We start from the raw sequence: 11317 nt of genomic DNA, 5'->3' as shown, positions 1-11317 counted from the left end.
CATAATACACTGTCCATATACTGTTGAATACTTTAAGCTCTTTATCAGCTTATTGTACAGTATGTTTTGCATGTAAAAAAAAAACTTATTCTACTGCAGCCATCAGATAAATGTAGTGAAGTAAAAAAAAAAAAAAGTACAATATTTCCCTCTGAAATGTAATGGAGGAAAAGTTTAAAATCTGCCAAGATGGAAATACACAAGTAAAGTGCCAGTACCTCAAAATTCTACTCAGAAATGACAGTACCAGGGCCTCCTTTGCTGTTTAGTGTTGACTACACACTGCTGTTTACAATAGGCTGCTTCAACTAAGGGCTTTTGTCCCATGGCTTTTTACAATACTAATTCCTGCTTCCAGGTATATTTATGACTTTCCCCTCTGCTCCTACCACCATGACTAGCTCGAGTTTGTTCACACAAGGATTTGAATATGAGCCAATCCTGTTCTGACCACATTTGCCTGTAGGGTTATCTATCCGCCCCTGTGATTGGGCAGATGATCAGGAAAGGTCCTGCAACATGCAAACACAGGCAAATCTGTTAGGGGTGCTGAAAAAAGAGGGGCTTTGGAAGCCTTTTGTCATCTCCTGAGAAATCAGCTGTTGGCGGATCGTACGACGTAACAGGTGCTTCCCACAAGAATATCAGGTAAATTCTGTTCCATAAGTTCACAGTATTGTGTGATTTAATTGTATTGCCTCTCTGTAGGTTAACACTTTGGTTGATCGTAAATCTCATACTGTATGTACTGAAGTCAACATCCTTTTTATTCTCTAATGTAAAGATTCCTGCTGTTGTGTGACAATAAGGAGATTATATTATTTGATACACACACACACAAACTGCGTGAAAATGTAGTTTTGCATTACTGCTCCCATGATTTCCTCTTCATATGTCCAAAGCAGGAAAAGCAAGCAACACCTGACATTCAAATTGAGTGCATCTGAGCAACATGGAGTACACATTCCGAGCAGTAACTCATAACCCCGGTATAATAATTTGGAGAATTGAGGTAAATTTATTTTTCTGAGATCATAGGTATTCTAATGCTGACTTTGGAGCAGAGATGGGGACTTGGACTTGAGTCGCACTTGGCCTAAGTCCCACGCACAGTGACTTGAGAGACTTGTCCTAAAAGACTTGAGACTTTACTTGGACTTGAGATTTGGGACTTGTGAACAATCTTTATTTTCGTGTGTATTAACATTAAGGAAAGGTCTACTAATGTCATCTAATCAATGCTGATATTGTATGCTAATAGATAAGGAGTGAGGATAATACAGTACATGCTTTGAATCCCTTAGTTTTAGCTATACAGTGTTCTTCTAAGCAGACCAGATGGCATCCAGCAGATGATAGCTACGCGTCGCTCATCCATAAGAGACTTGACTTGGAATTGTGACCAAAGACTTGAGACCGACTTGGACTATAGCTCAAAGACTTGAGACTTGACTTGGACTTGCAAAAAATGACTTGTGTTGTAGAGTGAACAGCAACACAGAGCTACGCTCTTCCAACAGAGCCAACAGACTGATTTACTACAAGAAATTCCACCTGATCATCCAGTGAGAAATGATTTAAACAGTTGTATACAGCAGCAATTATGGGAGAAACTGGAGAGTGCTTATTAGATGTGAGATTGTTTTTTTTTTAGTTTTCCAATGTGCAGGATGATTTCTTTTGCCCCTTTTTGTGTGGAAATGAAATATAGATGTCTCCTCTCTGTGCAATAGAAAATGGAGCTGGTACAAGTCCCTGAGAAATCTTATGGAAACTTTTACGAGGGTGACTGCTACATACTTCTCTCTGTAAGTCCTGGACGCTGACTGATGAATCATTTGTGGTTTGGATGCCAATGCTATTTTTTGGGGGGGGTTTTAGTATAGGTTTCATTACTGTCTGCGACGTAGACTACTTGCCAGTATACGTTTTCTATGACAAACCATTTTTGTCACCCCTTTTCATTATTGATACAGTAGGTTTTTATTCTATCTCCACCCCTGTGTCTCTCCAGACGCAGAAGGTGGGCAGCTCTCTGGGCTACGATATCCACTACTGGATCGGCTCGCAGTCGAGTCAGGATGAACAGGGTGCAGCTGCTGTCTACACCATACAGCTGGATGAGTTTCTGGGCTCCACCCCGGTGCAGCACCGCGAGGTGCAGAGCCACGAGTCTGATGCCTTTAGGGGCCACTTCAAACTGGGAATAATGTGAGTTGATGTGGAAATGTTGGTCCGATTATCAATATGTGGCCATGGAGATGATGTCATTGGATCCAGTGTGTGCACTTTGTGATCTCACATCCTGTTTTGTGGATTGGCATTCAATATTTTGTAACTTTGATATGCATAGGAATATTATATTTAACTCGTCGTGTTTGTGAATATATTAACGCAACCACACAAATGCAAAAGACCAAGTGGGACAAAAATAACCCTATCTTATTTAGCTATAAGAAAGGTGGAGTTGCATCTGGCATGAGACATACAGAGACCAACTCTTACGACATCGAGAGACTGCTGCATGTGAAAGGGAAGAAAAGGGCCGTCGCCATGGAGGTGAGCCATGCTGAGAAGAGCTGATTTAACAATATGAGCCACAGTGAGTCAAACGGGAAGAGTGCCTGATGATTTCTTTGCATGCAGGTGGAGATGAGTTGGCAGAGTTTTAACCTTGGAGATGTGTTTTTGGTGGACATTGGTAACACCATTATTCAGTGGAATGGACCGGAGAGTAACAAACAGGAGAGGCTTAAGGTAGGATTTGTCTGACTGTCAGCGCTGTGTGCATGTTTGTGTGTAACATGTTGTCATTGGTGTGTTTTGGACAATGCTTATCGGAAGCTATGCACCTGGTTTAGTAGAAGATTTACAAAAACAAAAATGACCACAGAACGGTGAGAGAAGGAAGAACCGGACGGACAAACCCGTCTTGTCACACGACACTCGTTAGAACACGTGCATGCAGGGCCACACACACACACACACTCATGCCGACAGTGGCCGGTGTTTTGTCTCAGACATGTCATGCCCTTCCACCGGGGGGCAGGCCAGGAGCAGAGGGCAGCTTTTCGGCATAGGGCCCGGGGACAAACTTCTGATGTCATCATCGCTGGTCAGGTGACGATCTTCTGCATGTTTTTAGTAGGCGTCCTTATTGATGTTGTATGGAGGAACCCCAGGGGAGCACGGGGAGAACATGCAAACTCCACACAGAAAGGCCTTTTCACGAAATACCACCTGGGCAGTAGGCACTGAAGACATATGGGGGGGGGGACATGCCCCCAGCACTCACAGCGTGCGTCCAAGATGGGAATCGAACCCAGGCAGCTGGAAAGCTGTGAGGTGACGGCGCTACCACTGCTCCACCGTGCCCCTAGTCAGTCTCTCTCTCTCTGCAGTCAGTCTAAACCAGGGGTTTTCAAAGTGTGGGAGAGCGGGCCTCCCCTCAGAGAACATAGACAGCTGCGCCCTCAACAGAGGCAGCCAGAATGCAGGCGCTCCCCCGCCGGCTGATTCACACGGTGGAGGCTGTGCAGCCAGCATGGCCAAGTCTCAGATTTCCCCATGTGACGCCACGCCTCCCCTGAATCTGTCTCATGCCCCCCCAGGGGAGGCGCGCCTCACACACTTTGAAAATCGCTGGTCTAAACAAAAAATTAGCTTCACGATGCTAGTATTGTAATAAACCTTCGAGGAGGATTAAGGCTGACACAAAGTAGCCAAGTAGCGTTTGCTGCCACCACCTTTTTCTCGGTATGGTCCGGAACCAGAGATATGAGATAATACAAGACAGCCAGGTAAAGGGGAAAAATATACAATGCTTTATTTAATTTGGCATAGATAGACTAAACTTCTACCTTCAGAAAATGGACCGCTTTTTCGAGAAACTGTCTGAAAATGAACGAAGTTACCGCGGCAACATGCTCAGAGAGAGGAAGAGGTTCAACGAGCAGCTGCAGGCAGTGTGCACCAACCTGCCGCTCAACGTTGACACACTGGACAGCCTCCTGAACCGCTGCTCTGCAGTGACACACAGCACACAAATGACTTTGCAGGGCATAGGGTTACATCACACAGCCATGTACGAAGAGCTGCAGCTGCTTGCAGTTCAGGCTGATGATCAGCTGAGAGAAGAGCGAAGCAAGACCTCCACTCTGCTGCACGTGTTGGAGAGCGCTCCAGTCAAAACGGAGGTCGACCTTCTGAAGGACAATCAGCAACTGGTCCTGCAACTGGCGCATTCTGCGAGCGAAGTCGAAGCTCTGAATGGTCAAATTGAGCAGCTGGAGGTGGCCCAGGTCAAAGCCAATGACAGGGTCTCCAACCACAAACAGGCCATCCAGATCCTGCAGACAGAGGTGCAAGATACCTATGCAAAACTTGAGGAGAAAGAGAACGCAATCCAATCCCTCAAGTACAAACTGCGAAAGACTGAGGAATATGCACAGAAAAACCCATCACCCAGCACGGTTGAGATGGAGAAACTCCGGGTTAAAGTGCAAAAATGCAAAAAATGGAGGTGGAGTTGACCCCGGCATCTTCTACACACCAAGCAGAAATCCAGAAAATGACCACACTGCTTAATATCAAGGACGACTCACTGAGGAACCTGAAGGAGACGTTGAGGAAGTCGAATCAGCAAAGGGACGAGTCATTCACGCAGGGTCAGGAACTGATGAAGACTGATGAAGACTGATGAAGCCCAAGGGTGTGGTCTTCCACAGCAGCTTTCTCCTGGAAAAGACCAAACTGGAGGAGGAAGTCAAACCGCTTCAAGTCAAAATAACGCAGCTGGAAAGCTTGGTGTCCAGCCAACAAGCTGACATCGCCAAGTGGAAGAGCAGAGCCGTGATTCTGAAGGGCAAGGCTGTGCTGAACAAGCCTGCGTCGCCCTGCACTCCCACCAAGAGACGACTCCCCATGACCTCCTATGACAGCTTCCTCCAGTCGCCCAAAAGGCTCCTCGATTCTCCAAAGAGGAGAACGTCGGTGCAAGCCCCCAGCCGCTGGTCTCTCTCCTCGACCCAACCAGACCCAGTTTCTTCTTCGACAATTGCACCCTGGGAACTACTCCTGATGAATCTACAGTTGGAGGAAGGGCTGCGGAATACTGGTTCCTCGCCAAAGCTGGAAGATGTTTGCCGACCACAGTAGTGTGTTTGTTTCTGTCTTTTCTAATCCCACCGCTGCCACCAGTGTAATAAACCTTCTAGGAGGATTAAGGCTGACACAAAGTAGCCAAGTAGCGTTTGCTGCCACCACCTTTTTCTCGGTATGGTGCGGAACCAGAGATATGAGATAATACAAGACAGCCAGGTAAAGGGGAAAAATATACAATGCTTTATTTAATTTGGCATAGATAGACTAAACCTGTACAGCAAGTATGGAGAATGGAATGAACAACTGTGATACTGAGAAAACAATGGCCTCGCCACCCAATGCAATGTAAACCCACACACACAAGGTGATTCAGTGTAATATCACTGCAAACGAGCACAGCAAACTGTAAATGAGCACTACAAACGGGCACTGCGAACGGGCACTGCAAATGATCACAGCAAATTAAATGAGCACTACACACGGGCACTGCGAACGGGCACTGCACACGAGCACACACACTGCAACCAACCATAAACGGCCTGTACACACACTGGCAGGCAAAACCTTTCAAAGAGGTAACACACGTGATTCAGAGCACACAGGAATTAAACATGGACTGAGGCTGTGCGGTTTAGCTAACCGTCTTCCCACCATATCCCAGCCACCCAACCAGGCCCGGCGCCACGAGGGGGCCTAAGGAGGCTTAGCCCCCTCAGTTCAATTTTCGGCCCCCTCACTTGGGGAAAAAAAAATATATATATTTTTTTTAAAGAATAGTTAATCTATAAAGGCCAGTTAGGCAATGTTTGTACCTGACATGTTTAGGCTGCTGTTTCTGCAGTCTTCATCAAATTTGATCAGTTTAAGTTGATGTAGGCTACCCCCTGTAAACATAGCTCTGTTGTTTCAGAATTGGCAGGGAAGCGCTATTTGCTATGCTTTGGTTGTCACAAGGTGTCAGAGATGTAGCTATTTATTAAATTTGAACCTATGAACCCTTGAACCTCTACTAATGCCTTAATCTGCTGCTGTGAAATAAATGTTTTATTTGATTTTGAATAGTAGTCTTTCTTGTGTTGTTATTGCGCTTTTCAGAGGTTATTATGGTTAAAAAGTCCAGAAATAGGCATAGCGGGTATATAACCTATGTTTTACGATATAAAAATATCATATTAAAAAAAAAAATAGAAAAAAAGAAAAATCAGCCCCCTCGCCAGTTATAACAGTCATTTCATCCTGGCGCCGGCCCTGCACCCAACCACCTCCCACTTGCTACAAGTCAAGATTATTATTAAAAGTTAATTAAGAAAACAAACAACCAGGACTAAACAAACAAACAATTAACAGCTAATATATTTGATTTAAAATGCAGTAACTAACTACTCAACTTTCCCAGTTGACAAGACCCTCCCCAGGGGTCTAGGCTTGATCGCTGGTCCGACCTGGCTCTTGTGTAGCGGGAGCCCAGGGTGGGGCAAGCGTTGGTCCAGCGCAGAGTTGGAGACGCCCAGAGCGTAGGGAGACCACACCAAACCTGGGAACGGCAGAGCACTCCTATAATCCCCAGCCCTAACTGACTGAGGCAGTACCGCCACAGTCCTGACTTCTATTCCCGTCGGACCCCCAGATAATCTTCTATAGGCTGTCTTCACCGCCGGCAGTCCTACCGACTGCGAACGGCACCCACCCCCAAGATGTGAGTGCAGATTCGGGTTGCTTGGCTGGGTTACAAACCCCGTAGCGTCCACCAAGCGCCGTTCCCCAGGAGACACTGTCGGGCGCCCGGCACTGTGTTTTAACAGTTCCCCAGAGTCACTGGCAGCGCCCGCAATCAGATGCAGCTGAGAACCATCAGTCATTAGGTTGTCAATCAATGTCAGCAGTTGTCAATCAATGTCAGCAGTTGTCAATCAATGTCAGCAGGGCCACTCAGCCCATACCCCCCCCCCCCCCAATACTCATTACAGTATTATAGCAGGGCTGCCGTTTGGAGGGTGCTTGCATCCAATGCCAAAAAGGTGCATAGCAAGATAAGATAGTAATCAAAACACGCTGAATATAAATGGTAGAATTTTCCAAAAGCAAAGTGAACTTTTGGTTGACTTGGACCTCTATACCCCTATTATTCTGGTTAAAATAGGCATTGTCAAAGTACACAAAGGCTTATGAATGAGTGGATAAAGATAATTAATGTCAAAAACAACATGTCAATCATGACTCTTGAGTAGAGGTTTCTGGCACAACTTCACCTCCTGCCAAGGTGCATGGAGAAAGGAAAGGTTTCAAGAGGTCAGAAACTCCAGCAACACTTGTAGTAAAAACAACAAGTTTAATTAGACCAATGCGTTCCGCCTTGTCGCCTCGATCTCCCTGAAGGCGACAAGCCGAAACGCGTTGATCTAATTAAAGTTGTTGTTCTTTTTACTACTTGCTGGATTTTCTGACCTCTTGAAATAGCAGGTTTGTATGGAAATGTATACATCTCTGATAAAAAACACCTTTTGAATGTTTTCATCTTTAGGTGTGTGCACAAGGTTTTAGTGTGGGATTCCAATAGTCTGTGTCTGGGCCCATGTGCAGTTTTGATGCGGTGCACCTCTGATCCGCAGGGCATGCTGCTGGCCAAAGACATCCGAGACAGAGAGAGAGGAGGGCGGGCAGAGATCAGGGTGATCGAAGGCGATGCAGAGGGAGACTCGCCTCAACATATGCAAGTCCTGACCGGCACTCTTGGTGAAAGAACCTGTGAGCTGACCAGCGGCCGTCCAGATGAGACGGCCGACCAGGAACGGAAGGCACAACTCACCCTTTACCAGTGAGCTGCTACCTGTGTCCAGTGGTGTCAACAGTCACTATCAAGACATTTCCCCAATGTGTCACGTAGTGACAGTCAGTGGATGGGGGATTCACTATGATGCTCATTAACACACTGTTTGTTTATTCTTATTTGTTTCTTCCTTCCTTCCCAGTGTATCGGATGCTGACGGTCAGATGAAGGTCACAGAAGTTGCCACCAGACCTTTGGTTCAGGATCTCCTGAATCACGAGGTGAGTTTGTGTCATACAAGGGCCTGGCTGGGTTACGTATCTTTCCCCAACGACAATATACTCAGCAACTGAAATAAGGGCTTCTGGTTTATTATTTGCTTTATTACACATTTTTGCAATTTCTCTTATGATGAGACTGATCAGCAAAATGATAGATAATGGTGGCAACATACCACACAGGATACACTATAATTAAAGGTCCGGCTGCCACCCTGCCTAAGTATGGTTCCCACAGTAAGATGGCTGCCACCATCTAGAGGCCATTTGGTGTTATGCCACATCCACATTGACTAACCACAACCAAACTTCATATTACTGTACGACTACAATCTGGCCCGAGAGCACGTAGACCACATGTCATAACACTCAGTTGACCCAATTCCAAGATATACACTTTTGGCATTTGTGGCACCCCCTGTTGGTAGATTTAGAAATGGATTGATACTCATGCTAACCCTATAAATACTGTAAATACTTTGGTGTTTTATAACTATCATTGTATCTCTGGATGCTACCATGAAACCTGGTTGTCATGGTCTGTCCTTTGTCCCATGCAGCTCAAAAGATAATATTATTATCTTTACTGGATTTATGAAATGGTTTGGGTATGCATACTAATACTTAATGTCATATTGTTTTAGGACTGCTTCTTTCTGGACCAGGGAGGGGTGAAGATCTTTGTTTGGAAGGGGAAGAGAGCAAACAAAGCTGAGAGACAGGCGGCCATGTCCAGAGCTTTGGTGAGTGATGATCAGGCCTTCATCCATGTCAACACTGTTTATCTGCTCTTTCTGCATTTTAGTTTAGTTTAGTTTATTTCGATCAGAAAGAAAAGAATATTCACAGAATAAAAAAACAGAAAACAAAAGAGGATACATAAGGCTGACCGAAAGGGTTTAGGGCTGAAGCTAACTAGCTTGTTAAATGCCCTTACCCTTATACATTTATGTTATATGTAAACATATGCAGTACATATGCATACACATGGATACATACATGCATTAATTTACACACACATATAGCACATTTTAACATGTGTGTGTGTGTGTGTGTGTGTGTGTGTGTGTGTGTGTGTGTGTGTGTGTGTGTGTGTGTGTGTGTGTCTTTGTGTGTCTGTGTGTGTCTGTGTGTGTCTGTGTGTGTGTGTGTGTGTCTGTGTGTGTTTCTTGCCTATGTAACCATATTTCTTGTATCTCCTATGCATTAATTTATACACACATATAGCACATTTTAACATATGTGTGTGTGTGTGTGTGTGTGTGTGTGTGTGTGTGTGTGTGTGTGTGTGTCTGTGTGTGTCTGTGTGTGTCTGTGTGTGTCTGTGTGTGTGTGTGTGTGTGTGTGTGTGTGTGTCTGTGTGTGTCTGTGTGTGTGTGTGTGTGTGTGTGTGTGTGTGTCTGTGTGTGTTTCTTGCCTATGTAACCGTATTTCTTGTATCCTCTATGTAGCCGTTTCCTATCTGACTGACTCTCTTTACAGGAGTTCATCAAGGTGAAAAACTATCCCATCACCACCAATGTGGAGACGGTGAATGATGGGGCAGAGTCAGCACTCTTCAAGCAGCTGTTCCAGAGATGGACTGTGAAGGACCAGACTCAAGGTCTGGGCAGGGTGCACACGAGGGGGAAAGTGGGTAAGGCTGATTTATTTAATTTTTTTAGTCAAAACTCAACTGGTTACTGATGGCTGATTCTAAATGGTTTTATAAAACCATTTGCTTTAGCTAATGTCACACAGGAGAAATTTGACGCCTCTCTGATGCACGTGATGCCAGAAGTAGCTGCACAGGAACGTATGGTGGACGATGGCACAGGCCAAGTGGAGGTAATGGTGACAATGAATTCTGAATTTCAGATTTAGTTCTAACTTCTAAATAGCACGTTTCAAATTCTGGATGAATCGATGCCCCCAGGTGTGGCGGATTGAGGACTTGGAGCTTGCCCCTGTGGATCCTCAATCATATGGCTATTTCTACGGAGGAGACTGCTACCTGGTCCTCTACACTTACCTGATTCACAACAAGCAGAACTACCTGCTCTATATGTGGCAGGTGGGAAAGGGCGTGCACCAGTACCACTCATCTCAGCCTCTTTCGTACCACTCACATTCATGATCATACACAAAAATATGAAGTTTTCTCACTCACAAAAATGTACGCTATATATATATATATATATATATATAAGAAAATTAAGATACTTTGCCACGTGCCGTTTTAGGGACGCCACGCATCGCAGGATGAACTGGCAGCGTCTGCATTTCAGGCTGTGGACCTGGATCAGAAGTACGGTGGCCAGCCTGTGCAGATGAGAGTAACCATGGGCAAAGAGCCAAGACACTTTATGGCCATTTTCAAGGGTAAAATGGTCATTTTTGAGGTATGACTATTGACTGCACTTCACATTTAATCACATTGAAGACATAGAATTTATTTCAAATGTATTATTTAATTTGACTACGACATAGAATATTCCAAAAGATCTCCTTTCTTTCCTTTTAGGGCGGCACATCTAGGAAAGGTTCTAATGATCCAGAACCACCAATCAGGTTGTTTCAGGTCCACGGCTCGGACCCCTCTAATACCAAAGCCATTGAAGTGCCGGCCTTGGCCACCTCTCTGAACTCCAACGATGTCTTCCTGTTGAAGAGCCAATCAGAAATTAATGTGTGGTGCGGCAAGGTAGGGAAGATGTTAAAAGGAGATACAGACGCAGAGAGACAGATAATGATGGTGTTAGGTGTAATAAGATGACAGCAGTTCACCCTGTTGATGTTTTCTTGAGCTAAACTAAACTGTGAATCCCTGTCAGCTTTGGGGCGCTGGGCAGAGAATCTTCCTCCTGGCAATCACTCGTGTCACAAAAGTGTTGCTCACAGTCCTGTTGCAATTTGTATTGGTCCAGATCATATTTTGCCTCACACTCAAACTTGCACCAAATATGGTCCATATTTATCTCATCTGAGCTCAGTATAATAACAAGTATGAACATGGTGCAATTGTCTTGGTGTCACGTAGGGCTCAAGTGGCGATGAGAGGGCCATGGCGAAGGAGGTCAGCTCTGTGATTGGACAGAACTGGACTGCTGTGGAGATTGTGGCAGAGGGCCAGGAGCCCACTGAATTCTGGGATTTGCTTGGAGGGAAAGCTCCCTATGCTAGTGACAAG

General features: G+C 45.2%; 1 protein-coding gene across 2 annotated transcripts in view; it reads left to right on the top strand.

Moving 5' to 3' along the window:
- Positions 1-596: 596 nt before the first annotated feature.
- Positions 597-11317, top strand: part of avil (advillin) — a 15967-nt gene continuing 5246 nt past the window's right edge. Inside the window, exons 1-15 of one of the 2 annotated variants that reach the window (XM_083661650.1) lie at positions 597-648; positions 906-1012; positions 1734-1808; positions 2015-2211; positions 2451-2559; positions 2647-2757; positions 7713-7918; positions 8073-8151; positions 8793-8891; positions 9631-9784; positions 9875-9975; positions 10064-10201; positions 10371-10529; positions 10652-10831; positions 11168-11317. The exon at positions 11168-11317 is cut by the window's right edge and continues 2 nt beyond it. In XM_083661650.1, the coding sequence (XP_083517776.1) occupies positions 953-1012; positions 1734-1808; positions 2015-2211; positions 2451-2559; positions 2647-2757; positions 7713-7918; positions 8073-8151; positions 8793-8891; positions 9631-9784; positions 9875-9975; positions 10064-10201; positions 10371-10529; positions 10652-10831; positions 11168-11317 (1818 nt within the window). In that variant the 5' untranslated portion in view covers positions 597-648; positions 906-952. Of the gene's footprint in view, positions 649-902; positions 1013-1733; positions 1809-2014; positions 2212-2450; positions 2560-2646; positions 2758-7712; positions 7919-8072; positions 8152-8792; positions 8892-9630; positions 9785-9874; positions 9976-10063; positions 10202-10370; positions 10530-10651; positions 10832-11167 lie in introns of both variants that reach the window. The other variant, XM_083661649.1, reaches the window with a different exon arrangement.

Source organism: Poromitra crassiceps (assembly GCF_964638095.1).
Source record: "Poromitra crassiceps genome assembly, chromosome: 27".
In the NCBI taxonomy this organism is placed as follows: Eukaryota; Metazoa; Chordata; class Actinopteri; order Beryciformes; family Melamphaidae; genus Poromitra; species Poromitra crassiceps.
The sequence above is the reverse complement of the archived record's forward strand: the minus strand, read 5'-3'. Positions and strand labels throughout refer to the sequence as shown.